This window comes from Carassius carassius, chromosome 42 (assembly GCF_963082965.1).
Source record: "Carassius carassius chromosome 42, fCarCar2.1, whole genome shotgun sequence".
Taxonomy (NCBI): Eukaryota; Metazoa; Chordata; class Actinopteri; order Cypriniformes; family Cyprinidae; genus Carassius; species Carassius carassius.
Genome location: NC_081796.1, coordinates 14,038,728 through 14,059,903, shown reverse-complemented (window position 1 = coordinate 14,059,903; position 21,176 = coordinate 14,038,728). Strand labels below are relative to the sequence as shown.

The 21,176-nt window shown below is 35.8% G+C and overlaps 1 protein-coding gene across 2 annotated transcripts in view; it reads right to left on the bottom strand.

Annotated features, from left to right (window-relative positions):
• The window catches only part of LOC132124229 (docking protein 6-like), an 85,370-nt gene extending 66,220 nt beyond the window's left edge, over nucleotides 1-19,150 (bottom strand). For both annotated transcript variants that reach the window (XM_059535150.1, XM_059535151.1), the window contains exon 1: nucleotides 18,939-19,150. In XM_059535150.1, the coding sequence (XP_059391133.1) occupies nucleotides 18,939-19,004 (66 nt within the window). In that variant the 5' untranslated portion in view covers nucleotides 19,005-19,150. The remainder of the gene's footprint in view (nucleotides 1-18,938) is intronic.
• Between the last annotated feature and the right edge of the window lie 2,026 nt (nucleotides 19,151-21,176).

Genomic DNA, 21,176 nt, shown 5'->3' with positions numbered 1-21,176 from the left:
GGGCAGAGAGAGACATTCTTGGCTTACAGCATTAGCATAACACTCTATTTACTTATTTCTCTTGCCCAAATTTGGTCCAGCAGAGCACCCATGCCGCTTTCCCTGTTACTGCAGCCAACAATTCTGAGAGCTACGGGAGGAAATGAAATTCAGGTGACATTCAGCAGGTGCTGATGACTCACAATCATTTGGGTTATCAGAGCCACCACATCCCTGTTTGGTATCAGGAATAGAAAGTTTCGGTAATACAGTACATATATACTTTCAACAGGGCTAATTATTCTGTAGAATGACGGACTGCTGTGGTTATCAACGTCAAGGTACTATCTTTTTTAATGTCAGTCACATAATTTAAATTCGGAATAATTAACACTTGTTATTTTGTGTTCTAAAACTTAAGGGAACGTTTCATTTAGGTGCAAGGAGAAAGAGGAGGGGAGAGAGAAAACTCCACATGGAGCATGTAGGTCACTCTAACCTTTGTGAAGAACATTAGTTAAAATGTCAGGTTTGAAGCAGGTCTAACCGCCTGCCTGAATTCTGCACATACTACTAGTACAATACCAAAATAGCTGCAAAATAATGTAACAATATGTAGGTCAAGCTTCCACATCTTTAAGTGAAGCAGTGGCAGGGGAGATAGTTCAGATACTAAAAACCTCCATTTGCAAATGTTAAAATCTACAGTAATTAAATATTAAGGTTAGAAGTTTTTATTCACAAAATACTAACATGTTTAGTTCTTGCACACTACCAGGGGAAGTGTGCTTTAAGGGGAAGTCGTGGCCTAATGGTTAGAGAGTCGGGCTCCCAATCGAAAGGTTGTGAGTTCGAGTCCCGGGCCAGCAGGAATTGTGGGTGGGGGGAGTGCATGTACAGTTCTCTCTCCCCCTTCAATAACATGACTTAGGTGCCCTTGAGCAAGGCATCGAACCCCCAACTGCTCCCCGGGCGCCGCAGCATAAATGGCTGCCCACTGCTCCGGGTGTGTGTTCACAGTGTGTGTGTGTGTGTGTGTGTTCACTGCTCTGTGTGTGTGCACTTTGGATGGGTTAAACGCAGAGCACAAATTCCGAGTATGGGTCACCATACTTGGCTGAATGTCACTTCACTTCACTCACTTCACTCACTTCACCATTCAGATGTTGTTGTTTTTTTTGTTTTTTTGTCCCTTCTGCTTCCCAAGGTTGCATTTATTTTATTAAATAAATAAATAAATAATAATTTTAGGATTTTCTGATGAATATAAAGTTCTAAAGAACAACATTTATTTTAAATATAAATATATTTTATATAGCATTTTATATAGAAATATTTTGTAACAGTATTCATGTCTTACTCTCATTTTTTTAAGGCGAGACACTGCAGGTGAATAGGGCAAAAAAAAATAACTAATAGTTATCACCTTACTTACCCAGTTGATTGATTACATTGATTATTGCAAACATTTTTTGTATTACAAGTTTTCAAAAATGTTATGTTTAAATATGCAAATGAGGCATTATTTAATGAAATATGTGCTAATTTGCATAAATGTCTAGTACAAAAATCTGAACACTAGATGAAGTCTGTTTCAAATTTTTTGTTTAATTTTTTTGACATATTAGAGTCAAATGTTTTTACAGAGGGAATTCTGGTTATCTTTTTTTGTCACTCCATAATTCAGAAAATACTTTGAACAGCCAGAAAACAATATATTTTCACAATTTTGGGGGGAATAAAATGTTGTATAAAATCAAGGAAAATATATATGAACAAATCCCTCTGTAAAAACCTTCAGAATATAGACAGGAATAAAAATGTCAAGTTTGGTGTGTGTAAGTGCTACTGAAGTGGAGATTTATGGCTCAGTGTTGAAGAAAAAACTCATTTTGAGAAAACGGCCTTTAAAAATATGTATTGTAATTGAAATCTATTGACACAAACAGATAAAGTGCTATAAAAGAAACACTTAACAGTGTCTTTTGGATGTTTTCCTTCCACTCGTTTGAAAAAGCATTTTATGAAAAACCAAAAAGCCCAAAATCTCAAAATTGACAGGTGCTTGAAAAAACAGTGTTTTTGCCTGCAGTGTCTCACCTTAATAATTGTAATACATATTTGCTGAATAAAAGTACATAAAAAGAAAGAAAATCTTACTGACCCCAATCTTTTGAATGGTAGTGTATAGCCAATAGTAATAATAGTAGAAGTCCCACAATGATTCTTTAAATGTATAGACTCCCTGCTCCCCCCCCCACCTCCAAATATTATGTTAATCACCCTCATGTCTTTCAAAACCCATTTGACTTACTTTTTCCAAAAACAAGAATTTTCTTAATATAATATGTTTTTCATGCAATTAAAAATGTGACCTGTAGCTTCAAAAAAGATGAAAACATCATGGTCTTTATGACCCAATAACCATACAATGACAAACAGGCCAATATTCAAGTTATTACTCACTGATAATCTTCCGCTCCATTGAGCCTAGATTTTGAGAAATAATCTGTTTTGGGAACTGTCTCCAACAATCAAAGATCTGACTCAGTGAATGTTCATGAAAGGGCCAGTGCTGTTTCTCTCGTCAATATATCAAGGCGAGTTAGAGTACAGTCGTGGCCAAAAGTTTTGAGAATTACATAAATATTGGAAATTGGAAAAGTTGCTGCTTAAGTTTTTATAATAGCAATTTGCATATACTCCGGAATGTTATGAAGAGTGATCAGATGAATTGCATAGTCCTTCTTTGCCATGAAAATTAACTTAATCCCAAAAAAACCTTTCCACTGCATTTAATTGCTGTCATTAAAGGACCTTCTGAGATCATTTCAGTAATCATCTTTTTAACTCAGGTGAGAATGTTGACGAGCACAAGGCTGGAGATCATTATGTCAGGCTGATTGAGTTAGAATGGCAGACTTGACATGGTAAAAGGAGGGTGATGCTTGAAATCATTGTTCTTCCATTGTTAACCATGGTGACCTGCAAAGAAACGCGTGCAGCCATCACTGCGTTGCATAAAAATGGCTTTACAGGTAAGGATATTGTGGCTACTAAGATTGCACCTAAATCAACAATTTATAGGATCATCAAGAACTTCAAGGAAAGAGAGTCAATTCTTGTAAAGAAGGCTTCAGGACGTCCAAGAAAGACCAGCAAGTGCCAGGATCATCTCCTAAAGAGGATTCAGCTGCAGGATCGGAGTGCCACCAGTGCAGAGCTTGCTCAGGAATGGCAGCAGGCAGGTGTGAGCGCATCTGCACGCACAGTGAGGCGAAGACTTTTGTAAGATGTCCTGGTGTCAAGAAGGGCAGTAAAGAAGCCACTTCTCTCCAAAAAAACATCAGGGACAGATTGATCTTCTGCAGAAAGTATAGTGAATGGACTGCTGAGGACTGGGGCAAAGTCATATTCTCCGATGAAGCCCCTTTTCCGATTGTTTGGGGCATCTGGAAAAAGGCTTGTCAGGAGAAGAAAAGGTGAGCGCTACCATCAGTCCTGTGTCATGCCAACAGTAAAGCATCCTGACACCATTCATGTGTGGGGTTGCTTCTCATCCAAGGGAGTGGTCTCACTCACAATTCTGCCCAAAAACACAGCCATGAATAAAGAATGGTACCAAAACACCCTCCAACAGCAACTTCTTCCAACAATCCAACAACAGTTTGGTGAAGAACAATGCATTTTCCAGCACGATGTAGCACCGTGCCATAAGGCAAAAGTGATAAATGGCTCGGGGACCAGAATGTTGAAATTTTGGGTCTATGGCCTGGAAACTCCCCAGATCTTAATCCCATTGAGAACTTGTGGTCAATCCTCAAGAGGCGGGTGGACAAACAAAAACCCACTAATTCTGACAAACTCCAAGAAGTGATTATGAAAGAATGGGTTGCTATCAGTCAGGATTTGGCCCAGACGTTGATTGAGAGCATGCCCAGTCGAATTGCAGAGGTCCTGAAAAAGAAGGGCCAACACTGCAAATACTGACTCTTTGCATAAATGTCATGTAATTGTCGATAAAAGCCTTTGAAACGTATGAAGTGCTTGTAATTATATTTCAGTACATCACAGAAACAACTGAAACAAAGATCTAAAAGCAGTTTAGCAGCAAACTTTTTGAAAATTAATATTTATGTAATTCTCAAAACTTTTGGCCACGACTGTACAAAGATTCAATGCCACAAACCTCTTAAACTTTCCAGTCACTAGCTCTTACTCAGAAGCATTCATTGTAGGAATCTGGGAACTTGTGATCACCATTCTGTTTCCACTTCCTTTGTGCTGAATCTGAATAGAAGCAAGCCAATCAGACTGCAACTGCCGACTACAGGCAATTCTAGTTATTTTTGTGTGCAAGATGCATCAGACTGTCTGTGGGTGTGCTGTCTAAGACTATAAGCCAGATAACCATACTCTCATCCCCTCTCTCTAATGGGGGATTTCATTTTTTGAATCAGGTACGGTTACTTTCCTATGGAATTTTTTTCTTTTATCCACTGCTTCCGTTACATACAGTAGAAAAACTGTGCAATCCACAAAGCTGCCCAGGGACAAATACAGCCCAGGAAACACTATGTTTTGCACAGAACTGTCAAGCTGGATGATCTTTGTGCCATAATAAAATATAAACAAGTGAATAATGAAGTAAAAAAACATGCCACCTCAATTCAAAGGTTTTTAGAGATGAACATACCATGCATGAATAACCAAGGGATGGGACACATACAGAATTTCGCCAGTTCCAGTGAATACAGTTGGTTGTATTGTCAATTGTCAAGTGGAAGCTACAGCAAACCACCCAGAAACCGTCTATAAAAGGTCATCCGTCAAAGCCCTCCAACCGAAAAAGAAGGAGATTTGTGAGAGATGCCAAAGAGAGACCAACAATCTCTTTGAAGGAACTAAAGAGTTCAGTTGCCGAGGAGGAAGTAAAGGTGCAGTCATCAACCATATCAAGCACTCTGCATAGCACTGGGAGGGTGGAATCAAATGAAGCCATTTCTCCAAAAGAAATTAAACACATGTAAGCATGCCTGACTTTGACAGAATGCATAATAGTGAACCACTTGCAACATCTGAAAGATTTATTTAGAAAAATAATAATGTAGGAGTTGGATCACAATGATCAAATAATGGTTCTCTTACATGTACAGTATACATTTATGTTTTGATATTTTAAGAGGATGAAATTTAATTTGCTTGCTGACAGTGTCCTTTTAGTTCATTTATTGCTGTCAAATCAATTAGTCATGGTTAATCGTTAATCCAAAGTTCATGTCTACATATATATATATATATATATATATATATATATATGTGTGTATTGTGTATATTTATACATAAATAGACACACATACATCTATATATTTAAGAAATGTATGTAATGCAGTATATATATATATATATATATATATATATATATATATATATATATATATATTCACACTGAAGGCATCAAAACTATGAATTAACACATGTGGAATTATATATGGAATTATATACATAGCAAAAAAGTGTAAAACAACTGAAAATATGTCATATTCTAGGTTCTTCAAAGTAGCCACCTTTTGCTTTGATTACTGCTTTGCACACTCTTGGCCTTCTCTTGATGAGCTTCAAGAGGTAGTCACCTGAAATGGTCTTCCAACAGACTTGAAGGAGTTCCCCGAGAGATGCTTAGCAATTTTTGCCCCTTTTGCCTTCTGTCTGCGGTTCAGCTCACCCCTAAACCATCTTGATTGGGTTCAGGTCCAGTGACTGTGGAGGCCAGGTCATCTGGCGCAGCACCCCATCATTCTCTTCTTGGTCAAATAGCCCTTGATGCCTTCAGTGTGACTCTACAATTTTCATAGTCATGAAAATAAAGAAAACTTTTTGAATGAGAAGGTGTGTCCAAACTTTTGGTCTGTACTGTATACACACACACACACACACACACACACACACACACACACTGTATTTCATTGCTTTTGCGTTGCCCAAAGAAACATTGGAACATTGAAAAAAACCTTTTTTTTCTTTTTGCAATCTTAGTTAACCTAAGAAACCTCCCAGCTTGCATGTAACCATGATTCCCTGAAGGGAACGAGACACTGCATACAAAAATGGGGGGACCATAGCACACGAGCAGTTGGTCTGCAGCTCTGTGGATGTACGTGTCCAGTGCTCGATACATATACGGTTAAGCTTATGCTGGCAGGGCTCCCTGAAGGGAGGAGGACAGAAAGCCTGCAGTATGATAAGCTGTGGCGTAACAGAGGGGACCTTGGGGAAATACCCTACTTGAGGGTAAAGATATGCTTTGGTCATGCCAGGCGCAAAGTCGAGATGAGAAGGGGCCACTGAGAGGGCCTGGAGATCCCCAATTCTCTTTAGAGAGGAAATAGCCAGAAGAAAGGCAGTCTTAATTGTGAGATATGAATCAGATATCTCTTCAATGGTCTCGAAAAGAGCTTTACAGAGAGCCTCTAACACCACAGCTAAATCCCACATGGGCACACAGGACCGTACCACAGAGAAAACGTGTAACTAGGGGGTGTCAACCAACTGACTGGCCACCAACAGGGCCACGGTAGGCCGCAATGGCCACCATGTAAACTTTTAAGGTGGAGTGGATCAACTGTGCAGAGAATCAGGCCTGCAGGAACTCCAGAACTGCACCAATTGGGCAGTTAGCTGGATCAAGCTGGTGGTCTCCATAGAGGGGACATTTCGAGTCACAAAGAGGTCAACTTGAGCCTGGCCAAAAATTCTCCATATCTGCTTCACCACTTTGGTGCTCCCATATTGAGATGCCCAGGAATGTGTACTGCTCTCAGTGAGAGTAATTTGCTCTGGGACCACACAAGGATCTGGTGCGCCAGCTTGTACAAGGGTCACGAAAGCAGACCTCCCTGGTGGTTGATGTAAGAGACCACCGCTGTGTTGTCGGTGCACACCAACACATGATGAACTCTCAGGTCTGGCAGAAAGTTTTTGAGCACTCAAAACACTGCCAGCACCTCCAGACAGTTGATGTGTCACGTGAGATGGTGGCTGCTCCACAGGCCACAGGTAGGGTGGCCACTTATGACCGCTCCCTAACCGTTGAGGGACATGTCCCTCCCTAGTGTTACACGACAACAAGGAGCTCCCAACACTGGTCCCTGGGACAAGAACCAAGTCTCTTTCCACAAATCTAAGGCAAGAATACATTTCCGCGTGACCTTGATCATGCAAAGCGGGTTTCCCCTCAGGGAGAACCCCTTGTTCATGAGCCACCACTGTAGGGGCCTCATGTACAGCAGGCCAAAGGGTATCATGTTGGACACGTCTGCCATCAGACCCAGCAGCCTCTGAAATTGCTTTTACAGTGAGAACTGGCCATTTTCACTCTTTAGATGTGAGGATCGACTCGATCTGAGCGTTGATGTTGTACGTAGTACCCTGGTGGGCTGCGCCGGAGCCTTCAGAGACTATGTCTTGCCAGGGGACAGATAGCTTGCAAGTGCCTGTTCCACCTGAGGCATCACTCTGTAACCACACTAAATCCCCCCACACTGCCATAGTAATCTGAGGCAAGGATGAAGAGGAGGGCAGAGAATGGCCAAGCCCACAATCTCGTAACCTCAGCATGGAGATCGGGGGAAAAAACAGGCATGCTCCAGAGTGGAGGTGGTGGCTCATCTAATTTGCTCTTCTGCAGCTCAGTCTGCTTCTCAGATCAGGGCGTTCCCATAGCATTTTCGGACGCAGCTCGAGTTCCTGAAGGGGAACTTAAGTTATTTTATTAATAGATGTTGTGTGGCAGCACAAGATCTGTTTTCTGTGTGTGTGCTGCTTTATCTCTGATATCTGTGTGCGACTGATGTGTGTGTGTGCGCGTCAATAAAAGTTGGCCATTATTAGACAACAGTAATTTAACTGAGTGGAAATACTTGTGCATTAAATGGCTTTAATGCACACTTTCCAGCTAATCAGAACTGAGTATTCAGACAGACCATGGTATAAGCTAGAATAGTACACAAGCAAAAAATAAAATGAGATTAGTTATTGGCTTACAGAACACTTGGGACTCTATCATTTTATTTTTTTTATTTTTTTCCAGATTTGGGAATTTTCCATTTATATTTCCAGGTTTTCCACCCTGTTCTTAAGACAAAGTATTCAGTCAACTAGTCATTCAGACAAACAACTAGGTGAGTTATATTGTTTTGCACATCCCGGCATGAAACTGAGTGAATTTTGTTGAGGCTGTTTTCTTACATAAAAATACTATAAACAAGTCATTTTCATGTTGGTGTTTTGATTATAATTCAATAAGGTGAAGGTTTGTAATTCACCAAAATAAGAAAATTGGTTTAGGGTCTGATTGTATTTTCAAAGGCTCTGTAAGTTATTCATGAATAAAGCTCTATCTTATGTAGACACATGGTTGAGAAACTCAAGGATGCTTTGATTTTCTGTCACTTTAACTTGTTTACCTTCATGCCACCGTGACAACCATCTCCCACATGACAACTGGATCAGTAAGAATAATGAAGTTGAGTTTTGGGACACTGTTGGTTTGCTATTTTTGGACTAATCACTAAGGCTAAGCATGTGCACTTAAGCACCTGCATTGATAAACAACCGGGATTAATTCAGGGATATTATTTGAAGACGGTTCCAAGAAATCACAGAGGTCCTTTCAGAAACTCAGGTGCATGTCTATATATATATTCATTTATCTAAGAGTATAAATCTAGTATGAAACCTATGTGACACAGATTAGTGGAGACCTGAAGCACTTAAATGCACCAGTGCACACAGAAAATATCTGTTCTGTGTCATTACATGCTTGTTTTCATACTCAAAGAAATTATTTGATCTATGATTCAGGATAACCCATGCATAACAGTGTGGTTTCAAAAGGAAATCAAAGCACATAGTCTATAGAAACATTCTGCCATCAAAACAGTGGATGACTAAAGGAGATCATTCTCTGCAATCATTCAATTGTCATGAATGTAGGACTGCGGTCAGACATTTGCACCTAAAAGGTCATGCAGAGCTTAAAGGAAGCTTTTATCAAGAAGAACCACAATAGCCTACAAATTCACAATCTTATGTGAATCTCCATTACAGATAATATATTTCAGGATATTCATGACATATCATTTTGTTCAAGGCAATGTTCCCATAAATTACATGTTGTCTTTACTGTCCAGGCCATTTGTCTACTTTGCATCTCCTACCATTGCCAATAAATTTCTATGGATAAAATGTTTTTGCCAAAATGGAAATTGTGCCTAATAAAAAGCAGAATCCATTCTACTGTGCAATAAAGTACTTTATATTCATCAAAAAAAGATCATTTTTAGCTCATCAGCTATTGCTAGGATGACTGCTATTTCTCAACATAATGCCTATGGTCACTCACATGTGTGAGGAACTGTTCATCATTCTGGCAGATAGACAAAGCAGAATGGGCAACCATTAAGTATACACTGGATTTGATGGTATTGAGCAGGCAGCAAATCTCCAAAATAAGCCTTTGTGGGATCTGAAAAAAAACAATCATCATTTCTGCTTTTAAATAACTCATTTTAAATGGCCGGACAACACTTCATAGATGATTTGGACTTCTACTAATCTTTAGGCTAGCTGTAAAGAAATTTCAAACTGAAGGCTGACAGAATTATGGATTCGTTAAAAGCTGTTCGCATAACTTAATGCAGGGATCAGGTGCTTAGTGAGTGGCTCTCCAATTAAAACAGAGCATGAAAACTCCCACGTTAACACACAGTCAGCTAAACTACACTTTGATGAACTGAGTTTTGCACTTAGAGCAAGATACTAACAGTATCAGTCTTCTGCAGTTAATAAGGTTGTTTTTTTGTTTGTTTGTTTTTTTATGAGAAACAAAAACAAATGAAGATGATATGAAACAAATTAAAAATTAATGTTTTTAATTCATATATTATGACAAGAGAGATGTAAAGTAATACACTGAATTAAACATGAACATTTTAATTATCAATAAGAATAGTAAATTTTTACAGTGTAAAATACATTTTACATTGTTTCACTGTATCAGTGACTGAACAATTCAATGAATCACTCACTTGTTTCATCCCTGATGAAATTTTTGAATAAATCAGATGATTGAATGATTCAATGACTCTCATAAAGACAGGCCAACTACAGGCACAACAATGCAACCTGTAGAAAGAGTCCCAGAAAGAAATGAAGGTCAAATAAAACTTTGCAAATCAACCAGGCATACTTCTCAACTGTATCGTAATAAGGTTCACTGATTTTCAGCGTGATGCACATTGTGGCTTGCCAGTGGAGAAAAAGGGATTCTTTTTCTTTCTGTCTTTATTTACTTTTTTTATTCTTTTTGTTTTGTTTATTCTAACAAAATAAGAATTCACTGTTGAAGTCTGTGTTTTGGCATTAAATAATTCAAATAAATGAAGCTAATTCATATTTAAAATCTCTGAACTCTCCTGAGTCCTGCCCTTAATTGTTATTTCATAATCGAGTGAATACTGGGCTTTATGTAAGAATTTTGTAATTTATTGTTAAAAAAAATAAAATAAAAAACAATTATTTAGAATAGGGAAAACCTCACTGGGATTTGCTGATTTTAAACCAGATACTGAAGTAGTCATATAGTTCTCAGGTAAACAAAGTTTCGGACATCAATGCTTTCGGTATCAACAAATCCTCAAAAAAAATTGGCATTTTTTTGACACAAGCTTTGGAGATTTAGTATCAAACATAAATGCTAGAATGAAAAACCATATTCATAAAATTAACGAATATGACATGCCAATGTGAAAACATTTGTCACAATGACTAAAAAAAAAAAATTGTTACTAGTCTTATTTTATCTTGCAAAACAGAGACATATTAAATAAACTTTGAAACATCCCAGAGGCACATAGTCTCCTTATAATGGGGTCATAACTGCACATAACTACACTGTCTAATAAATTATGAGAAAAAGAATAAAGTCTCGCTATACTATGGATTGTGGTTTATCTGTGGGTACAAAGTTGCATGAAAAACCATTTTCGCTTCTGGCAGAGAGAAGCAGATAGCATGACCACATAACAAATTCTCAGAGGCCTGAAGCATCAAGAACTTTCTCAGCTTGAGAGAGAGGGAGAAATAAAGGAAACTAAGATGTGGGAAAGAAAGTGATAGAAGAGTGAAATAACATTGCCCTGCGGAAAACAAAACCCCAAAAGTGTGTTCAATGGGCCGTACTTGGGCTGAGCTGGCCAGACTGGGTGCTGTTGCTTTAGCCTGAAGCACATACTGTATTGTGCTCAGAGACACTAGACAGCAAAATGACTAGAGATGAGCAAGACTATATATGATTAATATCAATATGATTAATGTGTGCCAAATGATTAGAAGAAACAGCTGCTGAGTAAATGGACCTATGGTACATTCATTCAGAGGTGAAAATGTTCCATACAAATTGAAAGAGTCTCTGAAGACTGGAACTTTGTTTCACAGGCTATGCTATTCATTAAGTAAGCCTTGGCTATTTTATCATCTCTCCCCTGAAATATTTTCTGGGAATATATAATATAGCACTCAGGTGAGGACAAAAACGATAAGACTGGTAAATTGTGATATTGACAGCTTGCTGAGTGGGGAACAACAATAAAAAGGGAGAGGCAACTTCTTAGCTTAAATTATTTAAGCTTTTTAACTTAAACTCTTCAAGTGAATTCTAAATCCAGAAGAGAAGATCACTCCCTTGCACAAATCTAAAGACTAAAGGGTACAAAAGTGCAATAAAAAATATAATAAAAGTTATCCAGACTACTTGTAGAAAAGTATTGCACAGTTTTTCTGGCCAAAATTGAATTTCCAATTGAAAATAAATTTAATTTAAACATTCAAATGCTAAAGTATATTATGAACTTCAAGGGGCAAGAAAGTAGGTTGCCAATATTACCATAAATTTTGGGTATAAGCAAAACATATTTTACAATATATTTTGAAAAATATAAATGTAGTAAGATTTGATATAAGATATCTAAAATTACTATATAGACTATCATATTTTATATATGGTATACTGTATGTGTGTGTGTGTGTGTGTGTGTGTGTGTGTGTGTGTGTGTGTGTATACACACAATCACATACAAACATAAATGCAGTACACGTAGCAAGGGCTTTTAAATAATAGGGGTGTAACGGTACGCAAAAATCATTATTAAATTAATGTCACGGTTCGGTTCATTTTCGGTACAGTAAGGGAAAGAAATGCAAACATTAAACTGCAGGTTGTTTATTACTATACACTTTTAAAAAAATACTTTTTAATAAAATATATATAAAATAAAAATAGAATAAGAAATAAAATACTGCTGCAAAGTTCTCCACTAAATAAAATACTCTCAGTCTCAAACCAATATCATATAATAAAATATAATGAAAAATATAAATAAATAACTATGATTACAGTGCAGCATTACCAATCCCAGCTTGTAGGCCTGCTTCACCAGAATCGTGCCTGACGCGGCGCTGGCACGCTGCAGCTACGGTAGGTGACATAGAGGGAGGGCGCCTACAGACCAGGCTCTTGTCTTCATGACAACAATATTTATACTTCATGTTGAGCATAAATATAAAGCCTACTGATAAAGGACACCGTCAACAGTATTGTCAACAGGCAAAATAGACTATGTTTGACAGGTGCAATATTTGAAAATCGATAATTATTCATTTATTTTTTTAAATTACATCAGAATTTATGTCAAACTATAGACTTTCAAACATCAAAGTGTCATGAATTAATATGTATGTGTGTACAAAATGACATATAGACATATTTTCCTATTTTATTTTGCCTGGAAACGCTTCCAACACGCTTGCGTGTCGCGTGAAAAATAGCCGTCGGTTCTATTTCTAGCATGCACGCGTTTTCCGCCGACGCCTATTTTTCACGCGACACGTGCACCGTACCGAAAGCCCTGTACCGAAACGGTCCGGTACGAATACACGTACCATTACACCCCTATTAAATAATATAATAAATGAAAAGAAAACAGATAGAATAGAAAAAGAATAGATCAAGTTAGATTTAGAGGTCTTTTTATAATTGTATAAGAAAAGAAAAGAAAATAGAATACAAAAAGATTAGAAAGGTAGTTAGAATTTGTATTTGTATTAATATACATTAATATTCTGACGATGTCTTTCATATTTTTCTGGACCTTGAAAGTGTAAGTTACTTGGCAGTCTATGGGACAGTCACAAGCCTCCCGGTTTTCATCCAAAATATCATAAATTGTGTTCTGAAGACGAACAAAGCTTATATTCTCAAGGATTCTCTATTCTTTGTTATATTTCTGTTCAACCCCTTGAATTCAGTTTCATCTTGATTGTTTAATTTTAATTCTATTCTGGTGGCATACAGAGCCAAATATATATGGACCTAACTGAAGACTTGAGAAGTTTTATTGACTACTTTAATGTTGGAGCATTTTTTTATTTTGGAGCTTGACATACTTAGTTTTCATCCACTTTCATTATATTGAAAAAAATGACCAGGATAATCTTCAAAAATTCCTTTTTTTTAATGTTTTTTACAATAGAGAGAAAAGGGTTTGAAATGGCATGAGGGTGAGTGAATATTGACAGAATCTTTGGAGGAACTCTTCCTTTATAACACAAAAAAGTGATATGCTTCAGTCTAGCAGTCTGCACTCAGCTTCAGAAGTTGTGGATGGTTAAAATCAAAGATGAAGAGCTCTTTTCAGATTCAATATGTGCAATTTGACTTTCCAGCCTGATGACTAGCTAAATGGCAGCTCTTAAATGTCCTTGAGAGAAAGACTTTCATCTGTCATCAGCAGGAGATTGCAAAGCTTTCTCTCACTTTTGCCCTCTCGTTCTGTCAAGATTATTTAAAACAGTAAACAATACACACAAATAACTGTTGTGATACAAAAGGGTTCCAAAGTCTGATCAAATGAGTGAATGAGAACATAACATAAGTAAAAAGCTCTGACTCACGCAACACCGAAGAATCTACACAATTAGTCACACACATCCGTGACAGCTAATAATAATGTTTGCTCCTGATCAAAACAAAAGTGTGTTTTGTAATTAAAAACAGCAGGGATCGATGATGTGATATGTTGGTGTGAAGACTGAGAGGAGATTTATCTGCGAGAGAAATGGCAAAACAGTGCAGCATTATTCACTCTGAATAATAACATTTGCCTCTTCTGCTGCTGTGGGGGGCAATTCATCAGCCCTAATAAGAGCCTCCAATTCATCTTCCACTCTTTGTTTGAATCAGTCTGATGAAAGCTGGATAAACACTATTAGCATGAACATGAAAACAGAGTAAAAATACACAGTAACATGTAACATAGCTGTGTGCACACAAGAGATACTATACAGCGAATTATCCAAAACTACTGTCAGATTATCATTATCCACACCTCATCAATGCTCATGAATAATTGATGTGCACATAAGGTTTAGCATATAGCATATAGCATATATATATATATATATATATATATATATATATATATATATATATATATGTGTGTGTGTGTGTGTGTGTGTGTGTGTATGCAAAATGTAGGTTTAAATTATATTATGCACCACTTTCTTTATAAGCATGTTATATATAGAAAATATAGTTTTCTAATTAAATTTGGACGGTTTCAGTGGGGTCCAAAAGTCTAAGAAAACCTGATTCCAAAATCTCATTTAAACCTGGAAATAAACACCATATAATTTTGAAATTTTAAACAATTAATAAGTTTTTTGTTTATTATTTCTAGGTCACTATGATCAAATAAGTAAATTAGTGACATTGAAAGCAGTAAAAAAAAATTTTTTAAAAATCGTTTAATTATTTTTATTTTAAACAAAGATTTTTCCCTACACTGAAACAAATGGTGTAAGATTTCATATGTTTCATTATTTCTTAGTAAATGTGTGAAAATTATGTGACATTGACAGCGTTTTTTTTTATATATATATAATTTCAATGATGTATTTTTTTATATAAAAGATTGTTAGTAAATGTACAATAAAAATATACACAATTTATGGATTCTGAACATATTAAAATAATTTCAACATTTAAAAAAATTATATTCCGCATTATTGTTAGGTCACGATACAAATAAGTAAATTTTTGACACTGATGTGACATTTACAGCAGTTTTTTTCTTTTTTTTTTAATGCATTATCTAATATATATATATATATATATATATATATATATATATATATATATATATATATATATATATATATATATTAGATTGTAGGATGATCTCAGTCAAACATTAATCGCTGACATTACTAAACTGTCTGTACATAAAGACAGATGACAAAACGCAGTTCTCATATATGGGTCAAGCACTGGCTTGCAACAACATCTTAAATAAGATTACAGCTCTGCTGAAAGTGTTGAGATGAAAGGCCGCTTTAAGTCGACCGCTCCAGGGTAAGCCTGGTTGATTTTCTATGGATTCACAATGCATTATAAAACTTTTTGTAAGTGTCCTTAACAGTGACTGTCTGGGACAGCAAAGATGACATAAACAGACGACATGGGAAATTATCCGCGGTTAAAGGGCGTTTTAGTATGGACAGTGTTTACATGGAATATGTCCTGATTATATGTAAAGTAATACCATCCACTGTCTACTGCTCAGACTACTGTTTGGCGTAAACTGCACTTTCCCTAAATATGGTACAGTTCGACCTTTTAATAAACCATTATAAGCACAAATCATATATTTCTGTTGTGAGAACAATTAGGTATGTTTATTTAATTGTTATATATAAAATGAACCAAACATGAAAATAACTAGTTTTAAACCCATTAAACATTTCTATTGCCCATTTAAAATAATGATTTTGACCAGTCCCACCTAAGAGAGACAGAAATATTTTTTTGTTTTGAAAGAAATGAATGCTTTTGTTGAGCAATGTTACATTAAATTGGTCAAAAGTGACAGAAAAGACATTATAATGTTTCTATTTCAAATAAATTCTGTTCTTTCGAACTTTCTCTTCATCAAAAAAATCCTTTAAAAAAGTATCACAAATTCCATAAAAATATAAAGCAGCATGACTTTTTCAACACTGACTTCAGCACCAAATCAGCATATTAGAATGATTTCTGAAAGATCATGTGGCATTAAAGTCTAGAGTAATGATGCTGTAAATTCAGAATACATTCAAACAGATTTTGAAATGTAATATTATTATTTCACAATATTGCGGTTTTATTTATATTTTTCCCATGATCAAATAAATGCAACCTTGGTGACATAAGAGACTTCTTCCGAACACATTAAAACATCTTACCAATCACAAACTTTTAAATGTTAGTAATTGATTTTCCAAAAAAAAAAAAAAAACACTCACAGTCAAGAAGTAAAATCATCTGCATTTGTCAGGCTCAAGCATTCATCCCTGTTACAAATGTTATTACATGAAAACAATAATCAAATAAATATTTAGTCACCTTGGAATTATAAGGCTGCATCTGACCTTTTTTTTCAAATTTAGTGATTCACATATTCTTATCCTGTCAACTTTTTTGTTTTGTTTTTTTAAGTTTTGTACATTTTGGGACTGAAAATAACACCATATGGAATGCAAAAATTTGAAGCTCATTATCTCGAATCTGCCCAGAATGAAGATCGTTCAAAGGTGACGATCCGATTCCAAACCAAATCATCTCTACAGCTCAATTTAGATGAATAAAATAAATAGAAAATAACACAAATCATATAATATTAACCTCCTGTGGCTGTGCAATCAACATTTTCTCGATGTTGAGCATATGCTTTCACTGACCATTTATTGAAAGGTGAAAAAATTATAATAATTTAACACTTACAACCATATTTCCTACCCTTTTTGTGGTAATTTTTCCCCATTTAGTTATTCATTTGCATTACATGTCTAGGTCTTAAAAGATTGAGAAAGCGAGGAGGGGGAAAACGAGAGAAACAGAGAGAGACATCAGAGGGAAACCCTAAGCTGATCCTGCTGTTCAAAACATGATACTTGCCCTAAAAAAAGACTGTGCCAGCACTGATGAGACAAGTAGTCCTTCCCTCTAAAGCAGTCTTCAAAGGAGCAGCTGCCTGTTTCATCTGCATAGTTCATCAGATGAACAGATTACACGCAAAATGATACAAATGGCTGATAAAGACCAGTAATAGAGGCTTTTTAAATCGGAGTAAAACGTTTTAAACATCACATTTCACGTTTCGATTGGATGGTTACCATTAACATTTATACTAATATTTATGTAATCTCTAAAGGTTTGGTTATAATTATACACAGATATGTGTAGAATGGAAAAAGCCAAAGAAGCAGAAGTCTGTGGGTTCAAAGGGCATTACGTCTATGTGAGAAGGTCAGTTAATGTCAGGTGCACGGAGCTGTAAATTCACATTACAGGGTTTTAGACAGATATCAAAGCAACTTAACTAACATGCTTTTACACGTTTTTCTTTTTTAACATTCATTCTGTTCAATTAATGGCAAATGCGACCATGATGCCAGACATATTGGAAAAATAATGAGACTGGTATTATTTCTTAGATAGTAATTCTATGCTCTGCATTCAAGAACAAATGTGGCATCACTGTGCAGTTTTCTTTATCTTTGTTTCGATGAGATGTGATCACTTCTGTATATTTACAGGATAGTGTATGTATGAAATACAGCCAGTAAGTTTATCTAACAATAAAAATTAACAAGCAATATGAAGCTGCACTTCAAATAATGCATTTAGATAATCTCATATCCACTGTCTAGGGGCAAAGACAAACCACTGTGGTCAAACATCCCTAAGACATTGAGTATTGATTAGAACTTTTTGTTTTATTTATATTTTATAGCTAAAAAAAGTCTTAAATTTAAGACTAATATGACATTAGTAAAATAACTAAAAGAAAAATACGAATTAAGAAATGTATATATTTTATTTTACTTTATTTACTTTTATTTATTTTATATATTTATAAAATAAAATTATATTTTATAAATTTTTATTTATTTCAAAGTAAATCTAAATAATAAAAAGTGTATTTCTTATATATAACTATTTATTTGTTTTGCATATCGTGTATAATGTATACAGTTAAAAATTAACATTGCATTGCTACAGTAAGAGGCATTTCTCTAAAACAAATGTCACTCAAAAAAAAATGTGTCAATTAACTTCAGATACCCTGTAAAAACCTTATCAAAGCTCCTATGTTCCTATAAAACTATAATCAGCATAGTTTACATTTATCCTAGGACTGTGTATGGATGTATTAATCTTTCCTGGTTGGATGAATTTACCTGCTGTATCACACAGACCTGATGACCTACAGTACTCACTCTATTCACAGCTGCAGAATCAGGGGACAATAAACAGATGATGCTGCATCTGTAGACTTGACTAATGTGTCTCTCATACAGCCAAAAAAAAAAAAAAACTAATAAAGACAGCAGATTCTTGATTAACTTTTTCAAATGTGATAAACAATCTACATAACAGACATACAAGTCCATTACAACTTTTATAATAAAAAATAGTTAAATAAATAAATAAATAACATTGCCTAAAGCAATTACTCTGTTTATGTTAAAAACTAATTTTAAATAACCCACATTTGCTCAAAGCACAAGCAATAAGACAAAGCGATTATTATCATTGTTTAATAATTATCTACTTGTCATATGGATTACATCACAGCAGGATTTAAGATACAGTATATATACTGAATAGTACATATACAGTAGCTAAAATAAATAAATAACCGGCCATTAATAATAAAACCAAACCAAAAGTAGCTGGAGTTGCTCGTGCACGTTGATGGCATGTGTTTGATCAGCGCGCGCTCCCTAAAGCCCTTTTAAATACAGATGCCCCAAAATAACTGAGCACACAGTAACGTCCAGCGGATGTTGATAACACTCACCCCCAGTTTCTTACTCCGAATCCTCACGTAGCCCTGCTTCACTATATCGTTGAAGTTTGAAGCCATCCTAACAGCGTCTCTGTCCTCGTCCCCCGTCTCGGCTGCGAGTGCTCTCAGAAGTCAGTACGACATTCAGTCCCCAAACAACCTGCTTCAGTCCCAGCGATGCTGCTGCTGTTGATGGTGCTCGAGCAACCGGCTCGAGCGGCTCATTCCACCCGAGAATGGGGAGACAGCGCGCGCGTCAGATGATTTAATTCAGCGAGGAGAGCAGCTTCCTGGAATGCACCATGAGAGGCCAATCAGAGGGGTGGACGCAGACAACTAGGCCTACCAGAGACTCACTTGCTTAAAATTGAATGAATGAATGACATTTATTTATTTATTTATTTATTTATTTATTTATTTAGGGTTTTGGGAAATATGTTATTTCACTTTGACACAGGCAAAGGAAATGTCGGTTAGATGTGGATATCAGAAATTAACATCTGTATATATCCTAATATACAAAAAAATAATAATAATAATAAATCTTTAAATCCCCTACTGATGATTATTATCATGATCAATCCTCCTTCTAAAATCCTTTGTGATATATATACAGATATATATACAAAAGTATATATTATTTTTTCTTTTATATATATATATATATATATATATAAGAAAAAATAATATATACTTTTGTTTCTGTATATTCAATTGTTAGTCCTTGTGAATTTTTTTTTTTTTTACTATTTTTATGTAAATGTGTGATAAATTCACAAAGCAAATTTAAAGACAAAAAAGATTAAGAATTTATTTATTTACAAGAATAGAATTTGGTGGAATATCACTCTTAAAACTAATGTGATAAATCATTAATTGCTATAAGAACAGGTCATATTTTCTGTAAACAACATGTATAATATGAAATATGACAGATTGTATGAGATCGCAAGTTATTAATTCCAACATGCTCCAAACATAGTATGGATTAATTAATCTGACAAATTAAGCCATAAAAAACACAAGACTCCTACTGTTTTACATGTACTATGTAATATCTTTAATCTGTATATTTTAAGACTTCATTTTCATTCATTAGCAAAATACAGTTTCGCTTTCATATGAAAGTTATACATTTATAATAAAAGGGAACTGATAACTAGTGGATGGGAGATTTGTTTTGTTGATTGGATCCTTGGGATTAAAAGATCAAAGCAGATCAAAAGCAAATGAGAGAAAAAAAAGAAGAGGTCTGGGATGTTATATTCATACATTAGATGTAGAGCGTGTTGTAGCTCCACTGACACAAATGCTAAAAATGCCTGCAAAAGCCCCCTCCTTTAATCCTGCTTTATGGAGATGCCTTTTTGCCTGTGGAAAAATGCCAAAACCCATTAGATACAGCTGATGACACAGTTACACGTGTGAGAGGGTTTTCTGCATCTCTCGTGACAATGAAAGATGTTATATGGATGAACATCAGCGAGATAGTAAAATGGATCAGGCATAAAATCCATATGGATGATATAATTTGATTTCAGTAAAGAATTAGTTATACATATAAATATTTATTAGTTTTTGTCTCTCATTATACATCAATTTCACCACCATGAGAAAAAAAAAAATTGTCATTGGGAGCTATATAGGAAATTTGAGAGCTGTCTTTTCTCATTTGTTTATTTTGTTCTGTGGCACGACATTATGCAGTTGTTTTTCAATTATTTTCCCATTTCTCTTGGCCATGAAAATGACATAAAAAAATGACATTAAAATAAACTCATCCAGAGAATATGCTGCAAATTTTGGTCGTTTGGTACTCACTACATTTTAGATAAGGCAATCAGTGGGGGAAAATGTATCTGTTACGGATCACTCGGGAAGCTGAGGAGTAACAGAATGAAGATGTTTATTATACACAGACACAAGCAGAGGAGCAGGTAGTGATGAGTGACAATGAGGATGGATCCGTGAAGGTAGGGTGAAGACTTCTTGGAGGGACGGTGAGCCACATACACGCATACTTGGGGAACTGGGTCTTCAGGGAGAATCGCTGGAGAGAGTAGAAGAGGAGTTAGTCCTTATAGTAAGCATACAGGAATGATCTTGTCGCGAACGTGACCGGACAATGTTTGAGTGCGTGTGTGTGGCTTTTATGGTGCTGCGGTGATAGGCTGGTGATGAGGATCAGGTGGATGTGATTTAGAACTCCGGTGAGGGTGTGCGTTGTGATTGTGTGGAGGTGGAACCTGG